This window comes from Gaeumannomyces tritici (genome assembly GCF_000145635.1).
Source record: "Gaeumannomyces tritici R3-111a-1 unplaced genomic scaffold supercont2.3, whole genome shotgun sequence".
Lineage (NCBI taxonomy): Eukaryota > Fungi > Ascomycota > Sordariomycetes > Magnaporthales > Magnaporthaceae > Gaeumannomyces > Gaeumannomyces tritici.
Genome location: NW_008804547.1, coordinates 3636105 through 3659589, shown reverse-complemented (window position 1 = coordinate 3659589; position 23485 = coordinate 3636105). Strand labels below are relative to the sequence as shown.

Sequence of the window (23485 nt, the reverse complement as noted above, 5' to 3'; positions counted from 1 at the left end):
AAAAAAAAAGGCCCGAAGCAGACAGGACGGCTATGTATGTATAGCTATACCTATGCAGCTAGGTCAGGTAGGTAGGAGGGCAGGCATGCAAAAGAAGCAAAGCTGAACGAGTGTGGTGGGCCCCAGCAGCTCCGCCAGGACGGGCATGTGGGAAGCCCCAAAAACTAGGCAAAAGGGAGTAAAGGAGGGGATGCAGGAAGAAATGAGGAATGAGGGTGAAGGGAAAGTTCAGCAGAAGGAGAAGGGACACGAGTGAGCGGCTAGGTGGCCATTGGAGGTACCCATGAGCAAGAGGAGGAGAAAGAATGGGGAGGGTGAGGGGAGACGAGGCGGGTATGCAGGCCGGGCAGGTATAATAAAGATAAAAAGACGCACACGAAGCAAGCTACAAAGGGATGGGATGGCTGCAGGCAGATCGGCAGGCAAGTGAGGGAGATGCAGTGGGTGGGGCGCTGGGGATAATGGCTGTGTCAAGGACAGAAGGGAAGAGATTGGAATAACCTTTTGCTGGAGAAAGCTGGAGGTGGCGGCCAGCTCGGGGTACCTTCGCGGAAGGAGAAAACGGCGGCGATGGAAGCAGGCGGGGTGTGCAAACTCTCGTCCTCGTTGGACCAACCATTTCCCACCTCAGAGTGACTGTGCTCCTATATGCAATACCATGCTCGCCCCATCCGATCCAGACGGCTTGAAAGACTGGCTGGTGAGACGGTTCCAGTGCAGGAGCCTTTGGGGGGGAAACAAGAAGAGGGTGGGAGGGACCGCTCTGGTGCTGCTTCTGGGCAGGAGATGGTGGTGGTTGGACCGGGATCCTTGAAGACGCGGTAGAGATCGGGAAGAGGAGCTTATTTGGATTTGGAGAGGTATGGAGGCAGGTCAAATAGGTACCTAGATGGACAGGGGAGGGAGGCGACGCAGGCCGAAGCGGGAAAGATGGAAAATAGGGAAAAAAGGGAAATAAAATAGAGGAAAAAATAATAAAAAAGAGGATATGGGATGTAAACGGTCTCCGGGCCTGTCATTTTACCCACACACTCCCGCTCGCTCTATTTCTCGCCTTTTCTGCTGTCACCCGCTTAGTCTTTTTTGTTTTGATGTCCTCTTGCATGGCTGTCTGTTTTCTTCTTCTCTTTCTCCTTCAGGTTTCCATGACTGAAATGATACCCTTTCTGCTTTTCCCCGGTTGCTTGTTTGCCAGAAGAAATACCCCCCTTCTTTTTTTTCACGCTTTCTTTATTACTCCTCTCGGATATTTCGCCGGCGGCCCTTCCAGCCAGAAAAGAGGCAACACGGGGGTTCCCTTTTTGGGCTTCAAGCAAGACAAAGTAAATCAAATGACTGGGGAGGGCGAACAAACTAGTGTGGAGAACATGTGTGCCTTGTTATTTCAAGCGCGTTTTAGAAACGAGATTCCAGGGTTGGGAAGCAGCTCCGAAGGAGTTCGTCAGGCCTCTGCCGACAGGGACTGGCAGGCCACCAGGGTGTCCAGCGCGCCCCGCCCCTGGGAAGCAAGAGTCAAGCCACACCCAGTCCAGGTCCAGCCCAGCCCCTAGGCGCGGAGGAAGCCGCGGCGGCTCGCTGCTGGCGGGCGTCGGCGGAGAGGGGGGGTGGGTAAGGAGGAAAGGGCAAGGGAAGGGAGAGAAGGGGACAGCAAATTGGGGGATGTGGCCCGAGGCCGGGGCGCGGAAGACGGTGCGAGCACGAGGATGATGACGAACCTGGGTTGGCATGCCGGTCTGGGAGGGGAGGGAAGAAAAAAAAGAAAAAAAAAAGGGAAGAAAAAAAGAGCTGTGTGGGCTGTGGCGCTATCAAAGGCGGAAGGAACGGGGGTCGAAAAGGCTCGCGCTTTCCTTCCATGACACCGTTTGGCGGGCTGCTGCGGGGACGCTAGGGTGTGTGCCGAACGGATTGACGCACGTCTTCTGGGACTGTGCTGTGTTTGGGATGTCTGCGGGAAGGTACCATCTGGCATGGCACGAACCTTTTGGCTGGACGCACGAGAAAAGCAAAAAGAAAAAACACATCGCAAAGCAATTCGCAATCCTTAAATTGAAATATTAAATTAACAATGCGAAAATCCCTTCTAGGCAAGGCATCGTTGGGAGCTCCAAAAACGTGGTCTGCTCGGATCGGGAAGGGGGACGAGAAATAGCCGCGGCTGGGCGAGGCAGCATGGGCGTGGGCATCTGGCCTGGACCATCCGATGAGGCCCTAGCAATGCAAGGAGAATGGACGGAAAGCTACGGCTCCTGTGTCTTGAGCTGGGGTGGGCTTCTGTGATGGATGCTGGCTGGCCTGAGCTCTGGACGTTATTTCAACGACTCGGGACGAGGACAGGGCACGGAGCTGGGACGGGACGGACGAGCCAGAAACAGGCTCTTCCCCCTACCCAGGAGCAGCCCGCCCCGAAATCATGGCATCCAGCCTGTTTCCCGCCACGCCATCCACCCAAGAGAGGTCCCTGCCACCTACACGTAGGTGCTTAGCCTCCATTGTTCGCCGCCTCCTGCTCACCACCCTTAATTCCCGCCGAAAAGGGTGGACGACGTCGACAGTAACGGGGAGGAAGCAGGCAAGAGTTCAAAAAAGAAACGAAACAGAAAGAAAACATGCAAAAAGACCGGTTGTGGGATAATGTCATGTTCCTGGGCAGCTGGCTGGGCAACTTCCTGCCAACTTGAGACAGGCTACAAGACGGACGGGTGGTGGGGGTGTTGGAATGGGCTTGTGCGTTTTGTGCTGGCGCGTCCTTTTTTTTTTTTGTTCTTCCTTTTTTTTCGCCCTCTTTTTCGTCCTGTTCCTCTTTTGGCTTATGCCTGAACTGGGCAAGCGACGTGCATGCCCTGTCCGATGGGGTGTGGGTGCCTCTGCCTCTGCTGGATGCAGGCCGAAACGTTGGCAACGAGAGGGAGGGAAGAGGAGGCTGCAGCCTGAGGGCGGGTTGTTGACAAGGGGGGGGTACAGGTAAGGCGGATGCCAGGCTAGGCCGTCCCACGTTAGCTAGGGACTTTTTTTTTTCTCTGGCTCTCTTCATCCTTGCGCCTTTTCTGTCCCGCTAAGGTTAGCCTCTCCTGCCGGAGGTGCCGCCTGGCAGGCGCCCACCCCGACCGCACGTTCATTCCATGTGCAGTCGACCCTGCTAGTGGCTCGGTCGAGGATGCGGACATCGACTAATAAACAGGCCGGGGCCAACATTTCGGCCTCGGAGGCGCAGGCGATAACGCCCCCGCTGCCACGCTGGCCCATCCCCATGGAGCTGCGGCCCGGATTCGCTTGCGTGGAAATCTTGGTTTTGTCGTGGGAAAGGCAACCTCGCGGAAACGCTTCCGCAGGGGAGAAAAAAAGGGCCCTGCAACAGGGAGAACAAGACAGTCCAAACCGCTAAAACGGTAATAAAATATCTATCCCCATCCGTAGTATGGGGCAGTTTCCTTATCTGGAGCCCTGGCACGGGCGGGCAGAGGAGAGGTGGGACTCTTCATTGTCCCGACTGAGCTGGATTCGGAACCCGCAAGGTGTTGCAATGGCCTACGAAAGCATCAGGCAGGCAGATCCGACAGGACAGGGAGGGGGAAAGGCCTTCCGGCTGGGCCGCGATCCATGACCATGGCCTCCTTCCCTCCCTTGCCCTCATTACTGGCTCTCGTTTGCTGTTCGGCTGGGCCTGTCGAGTAATAAATTCCCCCGTGGGTGGGACCCGATCGGGAAACAACCTGAATCTTTTACCCGCGAAGGCGGGGCGGGATTTGGAATGTTGGGTCTTTGATTTCTGCAGCCAGGGGGCGGCTGCCTCCCAATGGGGAAAGTCGACACTCGACGAGACTGCCGCCGACCGAGCCCTCGTCTTTGGGCTGTTCGAGGTCTCTCTATATTGCCCACTCTCCACGCGCTGGCGAGAATGAGGACTTGCGACCATAACACAACTCAAACACGAATGGAAACAAGGACGCTCGCCGCCGCTGTCGAGGGGTGACGCAGGTCACCGAGCACGGCCGGCAGGGAGCAAAGACAAAAGTGAAGGGGGGCGTCGCATTCTGTTATTTAGCGACGGGCCTAGCTGTGGCTCGTCTGGGCCTGTAATTGTTTCCGATCAAGTACAAACTGACGCAGGGAGCGCGCTGGTGTCTTTGTTTACTTTCTTTTCTTTTCTTTTCCCTGTCCGACTCAGGGTTGGCAGCGTCGCATTGCATCTGTCTAGGCGTTTGATATCCGCTGGGCTCGGGCGGGCGTGTGTCTGCGAGTATGTGCCCGCGCGTCTATTCCGTTTTGTGGAATTAGCCGGTTGGAAAAGAAATAGGTGGCTGCTGGTTGGTTGGATTGGGTCCTGCACACCGTAATACACCGTGCAACAAAGGAAAAAAAAAAAAAAAAAAACATCGACCGACCTCCGCAGTAGCACTACGCGTGGAGCAGCTGGGACCCGTATCCGCGTCGCCTGTGGTCCGGACTCGCCTGCATCGATCCATCCTCCCTCCCCGTTTGGCGCCGGCCGATGGATACCGACATACTAACGCGTTCGGAGGTATATTACCTCGCACCTGGGTTTTCGAGGTGGTGTTGCAGTGCCAAGGGCGACCGCCGCCCGCCGGCACCGCCAACATCTCGGGACGACACAATAGGGAAGGCCCACGGGCTGCGTCGCACTGGGTGTGGCAGCATCTCTCCATTCTGTCACGGATCCACAACATGACCGTCGACGAACTGGTCAGAGCGAGTTGTGCTCCACCACGGAATGGAGGGGGGGAAGAAGGAAAGGGAGAGAAATAAAAAAAAAGTCCGACAAAAAACGGACGGGAAAAAAGGACAAAGAAAACAAAGTTGGGAAACGAGATTTAAAAAAAAACAGGGTGGGCGGTGCACAATATTCCACGTTACATCCGACCGGGGAACGCACCGAAATGCCCGTGGAAACAGCAAAACAGAAACCTCATGCACCTACCACTGGACACCGCCATAGGGCTGGCTGGGCGGCCCATCGCGGAGTGGGAAGAGGACGGCAAAAACTTCCACAATTAGTGTTCTCTCTCCCCCGTTTGTTTTTTCTTCTCCAAGCTCTCCTTCACTGTCTAATAATAAGCGGGGGCTAACCAAAAGATGGAATCGGACCAAGCCAAAGCAAGTCTGGCCCCCGCGGGCCACGCACACCTTGGCGCTTAGATTCCCATCGAGCCATCCATTCCAGCCCGGCATCTTCCCCCGATCTGGACACGAGAGGGGGGAACGACGCAGGTGCGTCACCCGCGTCACCACCACCCGGAGCATTTACCCTCCCAGCTGTGGGTAGGTAATCTGATTATCGGCATCTATCTGTCTCTTTTTTCTCCGTCGTACGTAAAACGGCCCACTGACAGGACCGGCTGGGTTGCCTGTTCCAGTCTGGCTTTCTTTTTTCGGGGAGGCTGGCGTCCAAACAAGAGGCGTGTGGATAAGAAAGCGGGGGTGGGTGGTCTCTGGTTGTGTGCGTGTGAGTGAGCGGAATCTATGGTGATTGATGATTGAATGGGTCGGGTGAAGCGGCCGTGGCCTGCCTGTGGGTCATTGGAAGCAAGGTGGAGGGTAGGTCGGGGTTCCTGGAGGGGCGTGTGAGTTTTTTCTTTTCCTTTCCCTCCCTACTCTCTGGATGGGTTTATCTTCCTTGGGGCGCCGGTGTAGGTGCCAAGTTGCTCGTTCAAATGGAAATGACTGGACTGCCTCAAACTGGATGGCGCGAACGGCTGGACAGGGGTGGTCCCCCTGCCCGAGGTGCCGTAGCGTCGTTTCAAGTTTCTGCTGGGGGAGGGAGGGCGAAGAGAGGAAAGAAATCGCGGATGCTATTTCCGTCGGGCGGGACGCGCTTGTGTGTGGCTGGTGCGTGCACATACATACCCTGGGCTGGCGGTTGGCGAGGCGCCGGGCGGCAGCAGGCAAGGCTCGACAAGAAGAACCGACTGGGCATGCTGCTGCTGCTGCTGCTGCTGCCTGCACTGGCTGCAACCTGGGCGGAGGGTTCCATTTGCAAAGTGGATTCTTTCTCGTGGTGGGTGGATGGTGGGATGTCTTGGAGGTAAGGTCGTATCGAAACGGCGTAGGCAGAATGGAGGGGAGGGAAAGAAGACAGAAAAGCACCACGCACACACAAGCCCGTCGACATGGATTGGCCGTCTGCGTCTCTCTTGTCTCAACCCGTCCGTCATGTCTTGCTGCAAAAAAAAGGGGCCTTGCCCGCTGCAGGTCTGAAGTGGCTCGACCGTTTTGTCTGGGCGGGCATTTCATGGCATGGCATGGCATGGGGATGGCACGGACGGGAAAATCAGGTGGCAGGGCGCCGCAAAGGTCTAGGCAAAACCCAGCCTCTTGGCTGTTGCACATGGCTTGTTTAGAGTTTGTCCTCTGCCGCGTGGTGCTTTGCAGATGTGCGTGCCCGGACGCGCATGTGGTGGGTGTGTGTATTATACCTATTAGGTAGGTGTCTATCTCGGTTGGTTGCTGAGGTGTTGTTGTAAACATACATGCACAAGGGAGGGGGGGCCTGATAACAACCAAGTATAGCCTTCGACGCGGGACCGGGATTCCTGTCCCAGCCTTCTCGGCGCGCCAAGCCAGCCTGTCAAGTGGAGGGAGGCTACCTTCGGAGACATCGTGGCCCGATGCGAGATGATGGGGATGGCGACCTCGGCTGGTCCAATAGCTCCGCGGCATATATTTTTGTCAAGCGTCGCCTGGTCAGTTTGCTGATCGGGCCTGTTCCTGGAATCCAAGCCTAGGTGCTCGATGGGACATTGTTGTTTTTGCTTTTTCGTTGTTGTTTTTTTTTTTGTCTTTTTGCTTTTCTGCCCCTCCTCTCTTATTCCTGCCAAAATGCGCTGTCACCCACGATCCTCGACGCCATTTCACGCCTTTGACCAGCCTCGTAGGTCTAGCCTCGCGAGCCTGAAGCGCAAGCGAAAGGGATGGCTGATGGCGCCACTCCACCTAACCTCATCGTCCTCTCGACCGACGTTTTTTTCCCCTCAACTCACCTCCTCCATTGTGATGGTTTGTGGGCCTCCCCTGTGTTAATCTCCGATCACGATCCTACCCCCGCCCACACCGATGAGGGGCAATCAAGATGTGTGTGTGTGTGGTGCGGGAACGACAAACACTACCGGCGGCCCTATTCTGCCCGACGCGACCTGTTCCCCATAATGCGGTACAATGGCAAACACCAGATAGGACCCGTTCCACATGACCTACACAGTTGTGGAACTTCTAAGGAAAGATAAGATCCCCCATTTAAAGAAAAACAAAACGAAACAAACAAGTCCACATCTCATTGTTAATCCCCCATGGTCCCATCGGCTCTGCCCGTAAAGCCAAGGAGCGCTCCATGGACCAAGGGCGCGCCACGGTCTCATATCCCGGGCGTGATATCACCAAGGGGTTTTGGCGTCCATGGGTTTACCATGGTAACGGCGCGCCGGGCTTTCCATCGTGCGTGCCTATCGGTTGTGGGCGCCAGTCGCGTTGTTTGTCCCAGCCCAGCACCGGGTACCAAACCCCAGCCACACACACGCGCTACCTATAGGTTTGTGGTAGCACGGACCCATGCAGAAGCAAGAGAAGAAGAAACAAGAGACCAGCTCCGGAACGAGCGAATCATATCAATTTACCCAGGTTTTTTTCTCTTTGGCGGGCAAAACCTGCCGGCAACCAAACACAAAAGCAGAAACTTACATGGCTACCCAGCACTAAGCAACAAGCAGTACTAGTTAAAGCCGCCCGACTTACCAATGCCATGCCTCCCCCCTGCCTCCCCCCTGCCTCGCTTCACCCTATGGCGTGGCTAAATTATCCCACAAGCGTGCCGGGCATACTAGTACAATGCCTCACTTTGCCTTTTGTGTTCGTGGGACAATTTTTTGCCAACTTGTTGCATAGCAGCCAGGCAAACACGTGAGAGTGATGCGCGATGATGACAGCGGGTGATACAAATCACGGTTCGAATTCCCGCCGCCAAAGACATCGCTCGTTGTTTAGACATGCGGCGTGGTTGGGGTCCCTTTGTCGCCCTAGGTAGTAGGTATCGACAGCCGGCGACACCCAAACAAACACCAACACACGCGCACACACATGTGCGCTGACAGGTGGACGGCACACCTCGTGTTGCCAGACACGAAAGCAAACCGGGCCTGAACAGGAAAGGTCGCGGGTTGCCGTGACCGGCCGTCCATCAAACCGCAAGTGCCTCCCGTCCTGGGTGGCAGCGGTCCATTGAAGTGTAAAAGGTAGTAGGCAGGTAGTATCCTGCATGAAACGGGCGTTCGGACCGCGAGCCCGAATTATGCACGTCGCCCGAGCGAGCATAGCATGATAAAAATACGATTGCAAGTAAATAAGATAAAAAACAATAAAAAGGACCAAAAGATCGACAACGACGCGATTCGAACGCGCGCGCCCGAAGGCATTGGCTTTGTTACTCCTGGAAATAGCAGGCCAACGGATTAACCACTCTCCCACGTTGTCTGTGGAAGTTGTCCGAGTCAGGCGGGCTTGGGTGCTTATCAGCCCAGACTGGGCCCTCTCCCATGCAAGGGTATGACAACACCTATCCACAGCAGCCCGACTGTCACACCCAACATCGTGTAGAGGTCTCTCACCAAGGATGGATTGCCCGAGAAAGCGATCGGTGTAAGGTGCGTTACGGTTCGTCACCTGGTTGGTGCCTTGCCAAAAGAGGGAGAAGAAGAGAGACACAGAAGGCATCATTATTAAATGGGAGTATCGATAAAGTTCGAGTTTCCGACTAGCATATAAAACCAAAGTCCTTATGCAGGACTCATGTCACCAAACTGGGTGTCGTGGGGGGTATTTGCTGGTGCCGTACCTGACAACCAGTGTGCGCCTCTTTTCCTCTTTTCTGTCCTGACCATCACGTGGAGCAAACAAACAAACCAAGTAAAAAGCAGCGTAAGGAGTGACAAACGCATGTGAGAAGAGCCAAAGGGGCAGGGGAGACGCTCATCTCTCCCGGAATATCAATAAAAAAAACCCTAAAAACCAAAAGACCTTCCCGACGCTCATTTAAAAAAAGGAAAAGGCTAACCGTCGACCAGAGCGCCTTGCCAGAAATTCGTACATTAAAGATGGTAAAAAAAATAAAAAAGAGAAGAGCAGAGAAAGTAGGAGTGGTTCATGTGAACGAAGCAACGATTGGTGGAATAGCAAGAGCAAGCCCTTAGGTTGTGAGCAGGCGACGAGCTGATTTGGGCGACAAGACGACATCCTAAGCCTTCTTCTTTCCCTGACGGTGCCTCCACTCAGCCCTTGTGATTTTCATCAAGAGCTCCTCGTCCTTGATGGGAACCCAAGATGTCAAAGCCTTCATGGCATTCTCAAAGTCTGAGTCTAGGAGAACTTCGGCCAGGGCGTGTATCAATGCAGCTGCCGCAGCATGGAGGATGTCCAGGTTCATTGGCGCCTCGCCAGATTCTGCGCCCGTGTTCGGCGGCGATGGCTCCCCAAGGAGCATAAAGACGTCCCACACCCGTAGTTGGGCCGGAAACGGAACCGAGAGGTTGAATAGGGTGAGATACCAGCGGGTGGCATAAGCTGTTGGGTCGATGCACAGCTCGGTCTATAATGTGAAAGCTGTCAGATTTGGTGCTGTAGATTTGGCAAAACGAGCAAGGGAGGTTACATACCAGCTTATGAGCGACCTCCTTGTCCCTGAGCCAGTCCGTCTCAAAGTCCTTCAGCGCCGTCATCAGGCTACCGAAGCCTGGCTCGTAGAGCCTCTCGAGTCCTCTGAACCTCCACATAAGTACCAGCATGATAAACGCCTTCTCCTCGTCGTAGTAACACAGCATAGTGGCAGCCAGCGAGGCCATACCCTGGACGTAGCCGGTTTCTGGGAAGTGGAGCGATAGCGCGTGCAGGACCCTGAACAGAAGGCGCTGGCCCCCGCGATAGCGCCGACGAAACATGATGTGACGGTTAATCGTTCGTGGGACGTCGAGATCGATCTGCGTGTCGTCGGCCGAGCTGACATCCTGCAGGCGCTGGAACTCGGCCGTCAGCTGCTCGTCTGTGGTGTCTGAGCCGTGCTGTCTGGCGCTTGCGGTGAGGAACGAGTACCAGGCCACGGCGCGCCAGCAGTCGGGGATGCCTTTCCAGGTGCGATCGATCACCTTGGCGTTCTTTGGGTCAAAGTGGAACTCCATGCCCTGCCCCGACGACTGGCCCCTTTGGCTGACTTTGGCCATTTTTCTCCACTTCTCGGTCCTCTCCCATTCCTTCCTCTTGAAGGTCTCTGAGATCTTCTCCACCTGTTCGTCCTCGACAATGTCAGATAGACCAGGTGCCATCGTCAGCATGGCCCCGGCCTCGTCCATCAGTCTCCTATCCCGGTTGTGCGGGAGCAGGTTGGCCGCGGCCCTGACCGAGGAGCGGCCTGACCGCCTCGACGTGGTGGAAAACTCCGAGGCCTGTGTGTTCAAGGAGCGTGCCGAGACTTTTCGGGTCGGGCCACGGCCCGGGGACAAGGTCGAGCCATGGACGGCGGGGTCCATCCTCTTAACTAGCACATTCCTCTTCCTGGGCGTCGACCTCTGGGGTTGGGGCGCGGCGCCCTCTCCTCTGGACTCGGTTCTCCTCGGGTTTGAAGAGATGAAACCGAAGCGGTCGACATCGGCGCCATCGACGTCCTCCCAGTCCTCTATGCCACCTGCCAGCTCAAACTCCCTCTTAGTGAGGTTATCTCGTGGCGGCGACGACGAGCTGGTTGGCCGCGACGTATCTGCTAAATGGCGATTTGGGGACAGGCTGTCGCCTGCGGGGGAACGGGACCTGCGTAAGAGCACGAGCGAATCGTGTCAATAGCGATTGGCGCGGGCGCGTAGGAGAGGGTCTTGTGCTCGGGTTGACTAGGAAACCATACGCGGCATTCACTTCCCCGTCCGATGGGACCTCCGCTGCAGGCTCGGGGTGGTCTCCAAACGACAAGCCCGGCCCCCCATCGACCAACCCGCCATCCTCCTCGTCGGGCCCATAGAGCGATCTCACCTTTTGGGATTCTCTCTCCATGTCGACGGCCAAGATTCGGATGTTGGGAGTTTCCAGCATCTTGGATGTAGGAGCGGGGGGCGACCTCTGGGTTGAGCCGCCGGCGGTCGGGTTGGTGCGGGAGGACGATGGGGTCGGCGGGGCCGCGCCGGTAACGGTCTCAGGCGAGGGTGGCGCGACCGCGACCACGATGGCGGCCGAGGTGGTCGTGGTGCCGGGTGAGGCAGGCTCCATGGCGCGAGGCGGCGTGGATTTAGTAGGAGTTTTCGGTGGCTTCCCCACGGCACGCTTCCCACCAAACATGACACTACCCCGATGGGAGAAGGTTAATTGGGTGAGGAAGTCATCCTCCAGGAGGCTATCTGTCGGGATGTCGGTGGTGATGGGAAGAAATTCAGAAGCGTCAGATTGGGCGTGGGAATGCGACGGCGACGGCGGGCAGGGATCTTCATTAGCCCCGCCCCCAAGGCCTAGCAGCTGCCCTTTTTGGGACATGGCGGGCGAGGAGGAGCCCCGCGATTGGGGCGACAGGGGTGCAGGATCGCCCCCAGTCGAGGGGGATGACAGCGGGTTCTCGGCTGCAGGTGGTGCGACGTCCATCTCGTCCATGTCCTTGGACAGGCTCTTCTTCTTCAACCGGTTCGACTGACGGCCAGGCGCGGGCCGCAGACTAAAGGCTCTCGCCATCTTCCTGCTGGCCGCACGGGTCAGACTTACTGGCGGATTGCTGATGGGCGACGACGAGCCCGAGGCAAGGCGCGGGGAGGTTGGGATTGGGGCGGCCCTGGGGCTTTCAAACAGGGCATGGGTTGGAATGTCGGTCGAGAGGGCGCGGCGCGCACCGGCGGCGGCGCCAGAGGCCACCGTCTCGTGGCTGGTACGAGTGGTAAAACCGGTGGCGTCGCCAAGGATGGACACGGCGGGCTCCCGGACCTTGTGTCTGGGAAAAAAGACCGGGTCGTCCTCGCACTCCTCGCGGATGGTCGAGGTCGGGGTTGCAGGGGCGAGCACCGAGTCGCGCTTCCCGTCGTCGGCGACTGACGAGGGCCGGGCGTCGTGGCGGGTGCGGAAGGCCGGGTGCTGCTCGTTTGGCGAGATGGGCGGGGGTGCCACAATGACGGTGGTTCCCGACGCAACGGAGATGGGGCGGGTGGTGGTCCTGGCCGGATTCCGGGGAGGGACGGGGATGACGGGGATGGGCGGCTTCGCCTGGACGGTCTGCTCGTAGCGGAAGGCGACGAGAGAGGTGTCGTCGCGGAAGGGGGCAATGCGCGCGGCGGGCTTGTTCTTGTACCGCAGGCTCGCGCTGGCCAGCTTGTGTGGCGCCATGACCGCGTGCGTGCAGTCGGCAGGCGGCGCAGGACTCACTCTGAGTGACCGTCGACTGGGCGGCCGTGCGGAGGCTAGCGGGAGCTGACGAGGACGAAAGAGTGCAGACTGCAGCAGCGTACGCACAAGGAGCGGCCAACTGGCGGGTTTGCGCCCGGCCGCCTGGGGCACAGTGGTCAGGCCCGAGGTGCGCTTCTCTAGCGTACGTAGTGATCTGGCGAAGAATGGATGATTGTCGCTGGCAGCGGCACAGGCAGATCTCAAAAAGACAGACTGGCAGGCAGCACGGAGAAACAAGTCCGGGGCCTCGACCTGGTGAAACAAAGCACAAGGCGTGTCCCGGAGCGGCAGGCACTGGAGCAGGGAAATAGCGACACGCCCTTTGGCGGCGACGGAAGTGCTGGTTGGGGATTCGAGGCTGTTGTAGCCTGGTTGAAGCTCGTTTTGCTGTGGGTGTGGCTATTTCTGTCCGCGGCTTGGCGGTGCGTGTCGATTGGGCCCAGGGAGGGCGGCAGGAAACAAATAAACAAATAAACAGATGGTGAATAAGGACGGGGAGGCAAATTATCGGCCGTTGGCGTCTGGCCAGGTGGCTCAACCTGGGAATCTAGGGATGGGCTCACACAGAGTTCGCAGTGGGATGGAGGTGCGGCTTAGACAATCAAATAACCGAATATTGCGTCGACAAACTATCGCGCGTCTAGAAGCGGGCCGGGGTGGAATGTGACTTTGTGGTGACTTTGGTCTGGGAATGCAGTTGGATGGATACAGGATGGATACAGACAGAGAGGTGGTGCCTTCCCTCTATTATTTCTTATTCTTTCTCGGCCCGGCCACCTACTGCCAGCATGCGGAGGCACGGCTCCATCCCCCGCGCCTCCCCGTCTCGGCCTGTGTGGTGTTTTGCACCTGCCACCGACGCAGGGCCTGCTTGGCCCATGCCCTCAATGACGGCCACCCGTCTCCGTCGCCATGGGCCACTGGCCGTTGGGCTGCTGGGATGGCCGGCGGTCCCATGGCCGTGGATGGGCCTGCCAACCACGTCGCAGGGTGCCATCAGCCATTGAATTCCGATTTCCCGCACAGGCCAGTAGGAGCCTGCCACAGCGCCACCCTGCACAGGTATCGCGAAGGCTCCTGCTTTCACCGGTTCAGCCTCTGCTGCCCCTACCGCTCCCACCGTCGGGCCCACTTGGTGGGAAAAGGGCAACGAACATGGGGGCACTTCAGGTGAGCCTAAACTACTTGCAGGGCCAATGCACCCAATGCCGGGAAACGGGGGCCCATGTGCCTCGGAAGCGGGACGAGGGAAATAAAGAAGGCCCCCCTAAAAGGCTGGGATTGGCATGGAGACGGAGAGGCGAGGCCTTGCCTGGTGGCTGACAACGAGTGTCGAAGCCGGGGCTCTTGCGATTGGCTAGCGCGATAAAGGTCAATGTCAAAAGCTACAGAAGGCCACCATCACCGTCGATCCCCAAGGCCCCGAGCACGAGAGCTTCCACTTGCACACACACGGACACACACTCGCTCTCTTTTCCACACTAGTAGTACAGTAGAACATGCACCCCAAAGCGGTGTAAATGATGCGTGGAATCAAGGTCACCGCCTGTTCCCGCCAATCGGCCGGCGCCGGGAGCAGTGGTCGCCCATAAATGGGCATCCGTCCCCCCTCGCGGGAAGGTGGGACTAGGGTCGAACAGTTCGGCATGGGAACCTGGGCTGTTTCTTGGGATGTGGTCATGGGAAACAAACCGTGCAGTTTCGAGGGACCCTGCCTCCGCGATCTGCAGAACAAAGACGACGGGCGCCTCCTCCGTGGGCCGAAACCGGCTTAGATCACAGCGTGCCCGTTCTCCTCCAGCTCGAGGACCCCCATTTGCAACTCCACCCTGCCCGGACGCGTGCTCGGTTTTCTTTGTCTCTTTCCTGGGTCCAAAAGGTTTGCAGCCAAATACCAAACACGGCCAAAGCTTCCGGGTGGGGGACGGCACAGTGGATGTGTTCTAATTGGCGCGTCCTGACGTGGCAATTTAGCCACATCACCCGGACCTCCGTTTCTTGGCTCCACCCGCCGAACCGCATTCCGTTCCGGATTGGGCTTCAGGCATGAAAGGCGAGGGAAGGCGGGAACAAGAGGTAAAAAAGGTGACAAGACAAGACTCAAGTACAGTACAAAAGAGGTCATACACAAGAAATATAGTCAGACCCTCGTGCTCATTTTCTCTAGTTATCCGAGGTTCGTCGTTCCGCGCTCCACAGCAGCAAACACGTGCCAGCAGACCCGTGCCAGTGGATGTATCCAGCCAGCCTCAGTCTAGACCCCCCTGGCCCTGGCCTGGTTGTCCATTCCATCCACAACGCCCGGCACGCAAGGCCACATGTCAACGAGGCTAACATGATTGGCTTTGTGCCTGGGCTAGGTCTACGCCAGCGCACGACGCCGCCGCGCCGCCGAGGTGCTTGCAACAGAGCCAAAGAAACACGACGAGGCTACGCCGTCCAAGCAAGCCACATCACACCACACCAAACTTGGTAGGCACCTTGGATCCAATACGGCTCTCGCGCCTCTCTCCTCCTCAAGGTCCCATACCAAAGTTGGTCGGGCCTCGGTTGGTCGGTCGGTCCCCAGGCATGTCCCGAATGGCACCTCGGCCCTCGCGCTAAGGTTGTTCCTGCGTTGAGCAGTCACATCACACACCACACATCACACGCACACATCACATCCTCCTGTCGCCCCACCGCCGCTCGCCTCATCCGACGCCGCGGCGGGATCCTGCAGCGGGTGCATGCAAGCAAATGGGAAGGTCCCCCCTTGGTAGCATTCAGACAACGGTAGGTAACAATAGCAGCCCGACCCAGACAGGTTGTGAGCAACCGTAGTTTGTTCCAGAGCGGTTGGGCGAAACGGCAACCGTTTTCGTGGGCGCTGATTCGTCGCCCCTTCTTCCCAAACCTGCTCGGTTGCATGTGTGTGTGAGCTACCACGACGACCGTTGGCGGCAGGTGAGCTCGGATTTTCCTTGGTCCTCCCGCCTTTTCGTGTCTTGTCATTGGGACGAGTCACAAGCTTGTAATAAGAAGAAGAAGCAAAAAAAAAAAAAAAAAAAACTATAAAAAAAACTCTAAAAAACTGGACGTGTGCCACGGTGGTTCAACCCGATACCACTGTAACCACACACACACGTCACCTCAAAAACACGGGTGCGAACAGTCTGGGTAGCCCGAGTAGCAAACAAAAAGAAACCGAACCCGTTCGACATGACCATCCAGCTTACCAGGTTATCTCGCGTGTATTGTATGCAGGTTCCCACGCCGGAATCTGCTCAACCGTGGCGGCCATCATCCCATCCCCATCGCCCCTTGCAGCTCGCATATGCGCGCCGCTAGCCAACGCTACTGTACCACATCGCCCGTGGCTTACTGGCTCCCTAGGATGATGCTCATCTTACCTGCATGTGTTGACGTGTATTAAATTGATAACTTTGGGACAACGGTGGAATGATGCGTGGGATGATGCAAGACAAAGAAAAAAAGAAAAAATTACACCGAATATTGGAAAAAAAAAAAAGGTTAAGCAAAAATCTAGTAGTCAACACAAATGGATGTCTTTCGCCCCCAATCGAGATGACACGATGCCAAGGAAATCCTTAAGGTTTATCTATGGGCAAACTAGGCAGAAACGCCCACAGATGCCAGCCGCCCCTGATGCAATCAGAGAAGGTCCTGTCTTCTTTCCTTCCCTCTTTGTCCCCGCCTGTATTCACACACATCAAACACAAAAGCGCCCTTCATTTCTACACCTCCTCGTTCTCCCAATCCTTCTCCACAAACATGGGCCGCTTACCCCCTTGGCTGAGCTCGAGTTTGGCCAGGAACTCGGGCGGAACCGTGGGGATGTACTTCCTTTCCCGCTCCCTGTTGACCCCGCCGAACCCAGCCCCATACGTGACCAGCATGTCCGTCACCGAGGGTAGCGAGAACGGCAGCATGACGGCCGGGTCCAACAGCAGGTGCGCGGGTGCGTCCTCTTCATCCAACTCATCCTCTCCGTCTGGAGACCCATGCGCCATGCTCCCGGGAGTCTCCCCTCCTTTTCCGCCTGCTCTCGTCCCGCTCTTTGGTGGCGACCCGGGCGGAACATCGACGGGCTTTAGTTGCTGCGATAGCCTGTCCCGCTGTCTCTCGCGGCGGAGGGTCGCCTCCTTTTGGATCGCGTTCAGGTACTCGAGCGCGCTCTTGGGGAGACCTTTCTCGCCAACCTCTGGGTGGTAGTGGTTTGCCGCGTGAATGAGCTGCTGTGGGCTGAGTGACCGAAGCTGTTGGAGCGTGCCCACGAGCGCCTCGAGGTCGTCCTGGACCAGCGATGAGAAGCACTGTAGCCACTGGAGCAGCTGGATCACGGGGCCAAGGTGTCTGCGCGACGCATCGGCCGTGCTTTCGCCGCTCGACTTTGTCTCGCCGTGCTCGTAATGGTCCGGGGTCCGGTTGTTGGTCCGCGCCCAGTCCTCCAGCACCGATATGTTCATGCGGATCTGCATCGCCTTTGTCCGCGCCAGGTACTTGCGGTTTGACATGATGCGGTTGAAGAGCTCGGCTCCCAACCAGTAGAGCAGCTGTGACACGATCTGGCACGTGATGACCGAGTGTATGTCATAGAGATCCAGCACAAACAGAGTGGATGAAAGCAACGATGTCACGTTCCGCGGCGCCGGCTTGGCTCTCTGCTTTGGCGAGGGCGGGCGGTACCGCCTCTCGGGGGGCTCCTCCTTGACCTCCTTTTTCCGCTTGAAAAGCTTCCATTCGTTTTGGAATGCGATGTTCTCGAACCCAGGGATTGTCTCGTGGTCTAACATGGCCGGGTCCAGGACCTTGTCCAGCCGTCTTTCGGCGTCTCGCACAATCAGGATAAAAATCTCGTTAATAAGTTCAGCCAGCTGCGCTTGGAACTCGGACGTGGCCTCGAGCAGGCCGCCGTCTTTTCTCAGGTAGTGGAGCAGCAGCGTCGCGTTGGATATCCAAAAGGCCAATATGGTCATGTCCCACTGGTGGTCTTCCACAACGTCGTTGATCTTATCCATGGCCGTGATGAGCAGCTTCGCAAGTAGCTCCGGGCTCGAGTGGTAGTGCGCATACCTTGCACTCAGGAAAATCATGTTTGCGGGGACTGGCTTTTGTGACGGTGTCCGCTGCGGCGTCATGTTGGTGATTATGATGTCGAGTATGCGATCGAGCTCACTCTCCTGGAAGACGAACATCTGGTCGTGGTTGCACCTCTGCCAGTCGAACTCGGTCTGATCCTCCTCGAACTCGTCCATGGGCTAGACAAGGTGAACGGTTAGCAGCCAATCAAACCAGGCAACATTGTGTCCTCTTTTTTTTTTCCCCCGTTGTATAGGATAGGCAGGCCTGACGGATAGGGGGGCCGCATACCTCGGGCTGGTCGTCCATTCCCACATTCCCTAGGTCCACCTCGAGATCGCGTGCGCTCTCCATCATCATTCTCCTCCTGAGCTCGTTCTCGGCCATCTCCTCCTCGAAGCGGTCCTGGGACATGCCGGGGCTGTAAAAGTCATCTGTCACGCCCGCGTTGCCGATGTTATAGCCGCTGTCGTGCAGATAGAAGGACATGTCGCTATCGGGGGCGACAAAGTCGAAGGGCGTGCGTCCAGATGACGTCTTGGCCTCGGGCGATGCGCCGCTGTCCAGGAGCAGCTTCGCAATGGCCTTGTGGCAGTTGGTCATGGCCCACGTCAGGGCGCTCCAATGGTTACGATCCTGCTTTTCCACATCGGCTCCGGCATCGATGAGGGCTTTGACAACGGTTTCGTGCCCCTATTCCGATTTTTTTGATTTTTTTTGTTTATCAGCAAGTTGTAACGCGAAATCTCCATCATCATCCGGGTTCATCTAGCTTACAAAACAGCTTGCGTATATTAAAGCCGGCGTGCCGTCCTCGTCAGGGGTGTTGACGTCGACGTATTGCTTCGGCTTGCCGGCAAGGAGCCTCTTTACTAGGTCCACGTGTCCGTTGCTCGCGGCCATGGCCAGCGCCTTCTGCAGCATCGACTTCTTTTCGTCGTCAGACAGCTTGCTGTCGTTGGCCAGGCCTTCCACATCGTCGATGCCGCTTGTGGCGGAGTGGGCGGCCTGGGCAGCTATCATCTCCATCAGCCTCGTGTCGCTATCGGTGATGCCCTTGGTGATATCATCGTCGTAGGCGGAGTCGTTGAGCGACAGGTTGCCGAAGTTCAAGGGTTTGGCAGCCATCGGGGAGATTAGGAACTGCGACTGGCCTGCTCGCAGTGCGACGAGGCGTGTCCGGGTCAGCTTCAAATTCCACTGGTGGGCAGGAACGAGGGGCTCCGAGGGGCGGCCGGGTGGCGCGCAGGTACGGCGAACTGACCTTGCCAGCCATCGTACATTTCTGTTTCGGGGACGAGTTCGGTCGGGCGTCGCCTGTCGTCGAGGGACTTGGGCAGATCGGCCGGGAGGGCCCGTGACTTCTGGTCGCCGAAGCCGCCCTCGTCGACCCCGCCACTAGAAGCGCCTAGATCCATGGCGTGGGCAGCAGGGCGACATAGGGAAAAGGCTCTTTTTTGACGGGGCACTCGGCGTTGGGCGGCGCCGTCGTGGGCGGTGGGAGGGCGAGGCGCGCTGGACAGCAAAGGTAGCGCGATTGGGGTTGGGATGATGTCACTATCGCGGGCGGCTGCAACGAGGAATTTGGCTGGTGGCGGCCTAGGTACGGCGTGGGAGGTTCGGTGTGCGTGTCGGGGCCTTCTTGTCGTTGATGGGCACTGCCTTGCCCAACCGGGATCCAGCCATCAACCATCAACGGGCGTGCAGGCTCGGGCGGTGCCACAGCACAGGGGCTTCTGGCCCCAGCGGAGGTGCCCCACCAACCAGCTGAACTGCCTTGCTACATCCACTGCACTTGGTGCTTTGATTGTTGAGCACACTGACTCTTGCTAAATCGGGACAACAGCCTAGATACTCTCCCGTGCGAGCCCCGCGATTTACTAGGGTCTTGGCCATGGTGAGTGCATACAAAATTTTTGCGTGATAAAGAAGAGTGCTTCCTTTACTTGATAATCGTATGGATTGCGGAAGAGCACCCTTTACAGTATGATCGCCAGGCTTCCCAGGACTGTCATGCTCGATCTGACAACGAGGGGTGTGTGTCTTCTTGGCTCTCGTCGGTCGCAGTATGCACCTCGGAACTCCGTTTAGTGGCCTTGTTCCAGGTCCCAAACAAGGACCGAGGGGAGGTGGGCGTGCCATTGCTCCAGCGGAATAAAACAAAGAGTCGATCTTGGCATTTGACGCTTCGCAGAGCTGGAAGGAGGCCAACGCCTCGGAAATCTTTGGAGAAGCCACTCGGTCCAGGCTTTCCTACATGTTGGTTGGTCCGCTGTCAGAGCGGTGGCCCTTGACTTCAAGATCGAAAGGAGTCCTTGAAGGGCTTTGTTTGTGAAGGCCGCTATTGTCGATTAGTTGCCTGAACAGATTGCATATTTCAGTGTTTGCTTCTTGTCTACTCCTATTCCTTGCGTCTCTTTTTGTTCTTGGTAGTGATCCGAGAACTTCCGCTCCTGTGTTTCCCACCTCATTCTGTTTTCGGATGCGTCATGCAGATATTAGTTACGTTGGTTGTTTGTCGAGACTGGCCCCTATTTATTACTCCTGTGGCAGAGTCGAACAGAAATGCAGTTTGTGCTGAGCGCCGTGAGACAGAAATCGAGTGTCTGCGGGACCTCTTGTTCGAATTATCAATCCTCAACCCTCCCTATTCTGTGTGTATAACGCTCAGAGGACCTCGACAGATGGCTATGAAGCCCATACCATCACTGAAAACCAGCAACTGCAGCTTCTCCTCGCCGGACGGATGTGCTGAGCGACCTCGAAAGCATGAGAAACAACCTGAAAGGACAAAGCAGCCGACCTGGCAACGAGCTGATTTGAGGGTCAAACAGTTCCCCACCTTGCTAAATGAACGCCAAAAACTAAGACTTGGGACAAACGAGGAGAGAGATAGGACGGTGAGCGATGCCGAGAGGACTGGGTAAAAAAAAACAAGAAAAACAGCACTGCATGCGGGCGAGCCTTCGTCACCGCTTGGGATACTGTAAGATCCCGGGCACGCCGAAACAGGGCCAGGCTCCGAAGGCCTGCCAATCGGAATTTTGGTAGGGTTACCGCGCCTCAACGTCGGATTCCGAGTTTCTGCACATGGATGCGCGGGTAGACGCCGATGACGATCAGAACCACGGAGAGGATGACGGCCCACAGCTTGATGCCGAGGACGTTGTGGTTGTAGGTCGTGTCGGTCGCGGTGACGACGGTGGCAAGGATCAGGGGAAAGACGAGGTAGCCGCCCCAGCGGTGGTACTTCCACAGGGCCTTGGCCTTGTCGACGCCGCCAAAGACGCCCGGGACGCCCCACATGAGGAAGCCGAAGGCGTACTGGGCCAGCATGAGAAAGGAGACGCCGACGCCGAGGTAGGCGTGCAGGGACTTGAAGTGGGGGTTGTTGCTCTTGAACTTGTTGGCCTCGATGACGGCGACGCCCGAGGCGAAGAGCAGGAAAGAGACGAGGTTCAGGGTCGCGTGGGCGCGGGCCCCGACCACCTTGGCCTTGGGGTCGAAGGTCGGCTGCAGCACCAGGATGGCCTGGGTCAGGGTGAAGACGCCGAGGCTCTGCAGCAGCGGGTGCGGCGAGAAGAGGGGCAGCAGCGGGTGGGTGAAGACGGCGGACCAGACCATGGCGGGCAGGAGAATTGCGCCGGCCAGGGCGAAGCCGCCGGTTCCTGAGACCAGCGATGACAGCATTAGAACGAGTTTCTTGGCTGATGTGGTGTGGGAAAATGAAAAGGCGCAGCGGCAAGTGAGGAAATGTCGGCGCTCTCAGCAGGATGAACCAAGCAGGTAGGCTATGGCAAAGCTAGAGCTGCAGTGCGCATTGCGTGCGAACTTATAAGAGAGGAGATTCACTTTTCCACCTCTTTTCTCCCGGGCCTCGCGCCTCTCGCCACCGTAAACATGCTACTTACCCCTATACAGGTTCGAGAAGAGGGGCTCATTAGGTTTCTGGAGGGCGGCACCAGGACGCCCGAGGAGAGGCTCAGACTCCCGGTTGGCGGCCGGGTCGGGGGCTGCGGGTGACGACATTGGCGGCCTGTGTCCAAGGTGTAATCGACTCGTGAGGGGTTTCCAGGAGCGCCGGGCAACCAAAGACACTGAAAAGTCTGGAAGAGAAGCAGAGGACCGGGCCTGGCTGGATCAGGCTGTTCAGTTGAAGTTATGGTGTGCTCGGACTTTCGGCGAAGGAGGTTGGGAAGGCTGAGGAAGGCCGGGGATCGACAATAGAGTTAGCTCGAGCCAGGGCCTGATAAGGACGTCGATCTCGAGCGAGCAGACGAGCAGAGATGAGGCTCCAAGTTGCGAGAGAATCGCCAAGGCACAACAACGATGCGCAAGCCAGCTATTTGTCTCGAGTCGATTGAAGTGAGAGGCCTGGGGATTTAAATCAAGCAGCCGGAGCTGTCCGTTGGTGAAGCCCGAAACGATCCTTGCTGAGCCCCAGGGCGCGATGACGGCATCCGCTCGCACAAGCGTCCATGCGGAGCTCTGGCCAATGAGAGCGTCCGGATTGCCAGGCAGGCAGACGCGCCGAGCACCCTCGCCATCACAGAGACGGGGTTCCCTGGGGTTGCCAAATGTTGGGATAATATGTTGCCCATGCAGCCATGTTATTTCCATGCGATGCGGGCAGGTGGCTGGCAAAGGGTCTGAGGATCTCGGTGAATTCTCGGGGGTAAGGGAGGACTGTAAGGACTGTATAGTGCAGGCTGGTTTATGTAAAATGGACGACAAGTCTTGATTAGATGGATGGGGTGCTTTCTTTTCGACCCAAGTCTTTTTGTCTGGCGATATCGGCCCGAGTGGGCACTTTGCCCAGCCCGGGGTCTGCCTGCGCTGTGTTCCGGCCGCCGGAGCTGGATCTGATGCGATTTGAGATTGGGAATTGAGAAGGTAGCACGACTCGCCCGACGGAGAACTCAACAGTGATGGCCCCTCTCTGAGCACCCTGAGTAACATCTCTGTCCCTGCCAAGAGACAGACACACCACATCTCCATGTCCACATCTCCATGTCAGCACCATCCTCTAGGTTGCCCCCAAACACTCACCAACCAGCCCTGATATAAACCACCGCCGACCGTCCATCATGGCCGAAGAAGCAACCTACAAGCTCGAGGACGTGCCCGCCACCCGGGTCGCCCCGGACCAGATCGACAAGGAGTTCCGGTCCACCACCATCGGTGCGCCCCCCTCTCTCTCTCTTGCTGACTTGCACAAAATCCCCCCCAAAAAAGACTACTAACCCCCTCCTAAAGACCTCATCTCGGCCGCAATGGGCGGCAAGGTCCTGGCCTTCTCAGACGAGTGGTTCGCCGAGGCGGCCAACCTCCTGACCCCGACCCCGCCCGTGCGCCAGCCCGGCAAGATGGTGTACACGGGCGCGTGGTACGACGGCTGGGAGACGCGCCGGCACAACCAGGCCGCCTTCGACTGGGTCGTCATCCGCCTGGGCGTGGCCTCGGGCACCGTCGAGGGCGTCGAGGTCGACACCGCCTTCTTCTCGGGCAACCACGCCCCCGCAGTCTCGGTCGAGGCCTGCTTCCGGCCCGAATCCGGAGCCGACGCCGAGGTGGCCTCCTGGGCCGGCACCCGCGGCGGCTGGGAGACGGTCCTGGGCCTGCAGGAGTGCGGGCCCAGCAGCCGCTTCGGCTGGCGGCTCGAAAGCCCGACGGGGAAAAAGTACACCCACGTGCGGCTCAACATGTACCCGGACGGCGGCATCGCGCGCTTCCGCCTCTTCGGCCGCGCCGCCCCCGTTTTCCCCGCCGACCCGGCCGCCGTCCTGGACCTGGCCGCGGCCCAGAACGGCGGCGTGGCCGTGTCGTGCAGCGACCAGCACTTTGGCACAAAGGACAACCTGCTCCTGCCCGGCCGCGGTAAGGACATGGGCGACGGCTGGGAGACGGCCAGGTCTAGGACCAAGGGCCACGTCGACTGGGCGGTCGTCAAGCTGGGCGCGCCGGCCGTCGTCCAGCAGGTCGTCGTCGACACCGCCTTCTT

General features: G+C 57.8%; 7 protein-coding genes and 1 non-coding gene across 8 annotated transcripts in view; all 8 read right to left on the bottom strand.

Moving 5' to 3' along the window:
• The window catches only part of GGTG_06328 (hypothetical protein), a gene marked incomplete at its 3' end in the record, with an annotated part of 3741 nt that extends 3026 nt beyond the window's left edge, over positions 1 to 715 (bottom strand). Inside the window, exon 1 of the mRNA XM_009224145.1 lies at positions 502 to 715. The remainder of the gene's footprint in view (positions 1 to 501) is intronic.
• A 2312-nt stretch (positions 716 to 3027) lies between these two features.
• On the bottom strand, positions 3028 to 3318 carry GGTG_06327 (hypothetical protein; the record flags this gene model as incomplete). Its single annotated transcript, XM_009224144.1, has 1 exon — positions 3028 to 3318. The coding sequence occupies exon 1, from the start codon at positions 3247 to 3249 to the stop codon at positions 3028 to 3030; it is 222 nt and encodes a 73-aa protein (XP_009222408.1). The 5' UTR covers positions 3250 to 3318.
• A 3034-nt stretch (positions 3319 to 6352) lies between these two features.
• GGTG_06326 (hypothetical protein) lies at positions 6353 to 7004 on the bottom strand (the record flags this gene model as incomplete). Its single annotated transcript, XM_009224143.1, has 2 exons — positions 6353 to 6505; positions 6996 to 7004. 2 exons carry the CDS (start codon positions 7002 to 7004, stop codon positions 6353 to 6355), a joined length of 162 nt encoding a protein of 53 aa, XP_009222407.1.
• Positions 7005 to 8381: 1377 nt separating this feature from the next.
• Positions 8382 to 8478, bottom strand: GGTG_20127. Its single transcript has one exon. It is a non-coding gene; the product is annotated as a tRNA-Ser (tRNA).
• A 760-nt stretch (positions 8479 to 9238) lies between these two features.
• GGTG_06325 (TBC domain-containing protein) lies at positions 9239 to 12637 on the bottom strand (the record flags this gene model as incomplete). Its single annotated transcript, XM_009224142.1, has 3 exons — positions 10892 to 12637; positions 9657 to 10800; positions 9239 to 9589 (listed from the first exon to the last, which is right to left on the bottom strand). The coding sequence occupies exons 1-3, from the start codon at positions 12343 to 12345 to the stop codon at positions 9239 to 9241; spliced, it is 2949 nt and encodes a 982-aa protein (XP_009222406.1). The 5' UTR covers positions 12346 to 12637.
• Positions 12638 to 15794: 3157 nt separating this feature from the next.
• On the bottom strand, positions 15795 to 19160 carry GGTG_06324 (DIL and Ankyrin domain-containing protein). Its single transcript, XM_009224141.1, has 4 exons — positions 18749 to 19160; positions 18262 to 18638; positions 17776 to 18177; positions 15795 to 17663 (listed from the first exon to the last, which is right to left on the bottom strand). Exons 1-4 carry the CDS (start codon positions 18900 to 18902, stop codon positions 16140 to 16142), a joined length of 2457 nt encoding a protein of 818 aa, XP_009222405.1. The 5' UTR covers positions 18903 to 19160; the 3' UTR covers positions 15795 to 16139.
• Positions 19161 to 19938: 778 nt separating this feature from the next.
• On the bottom strand, positions 19939 to 22257 carry GGTG_06323 (hypothetical protein). The gene is made up of 2 exons (XM_009224140.1): positions 21396 to 22257; positions 19939 to 21152 (listed from the first exon to the last, which is right to left on the bottom strand). Exons 1-2 carry the CDS (start codon positions 21511 to 21513, stop codon positions 20548 to 20550), a joined length of 723 nt encoding a protein of 240 aa, XP_009222404.1. The 5' UTR covers positions 21514 to 22257; the 3' UTR covers positions 19939 to 20547.
• A 466-nt stretch (positions 22258 to 22723) lies between these two features.
• GGTG_06322 (hypothetical protein) lies at positions 22724 to 23371 on the bottom strand (the record flags this gene model as incomplete). Its single annotated transcript, XM_009224139.1, has 1 exon — positions 22724 to 23371. The coding sequence occupies one exon, from the start codon at positions 23369 to 23371 to the stop codon at positions 22724 to 22726; it is 648 nt and encodes a 215-aa protein (XP_009222403.1).
• Between the last annotated feature and the right edge of the window lie 114 nt (positions 23372 to 23485).

Excerpts from the sequence above, each read along its gene's own strand:
- GGTG_06323 (XM_009224140.1), bottom strand. The coding sequence starts at position 21,513 with ATGTCGTCACCCGCAGCCCCCGACCCGGCCGCCAACCGGGAGTCTGAG. Across the intron at positions 21,153-21,395 it reads CTTCTCGAACCTGTATAGGG|GAACCGGCGGCTTCGCCCTG; the intron begins GTAAGTAGCATG and ends CGCTGGTCTCAG.
- GGTG_06324 (XM_009224141.1), bottom strand. The coding sequence starts at position 18,902 with ATGGATCTAGGCGCTTCTAGTGGCGGGGTCGACGAGGGCGGCTTCGGC. Across the intron at positions 18,639-18,748 it reads AATGTACGATGGCTGGCAAG|GCCAGTCGCAGTTCCTAATC; the intron begins GTCAGTTCGCCG and ends CACTGCGAGCAG. Across the intron at positions 18,178-18,261 it reads TAATATACGCAAGCTGTTTT|GGGCACGAAACCGTTGTCAA; the intron begins GTAAGCTAGATG and ends AAATCGGAATAG.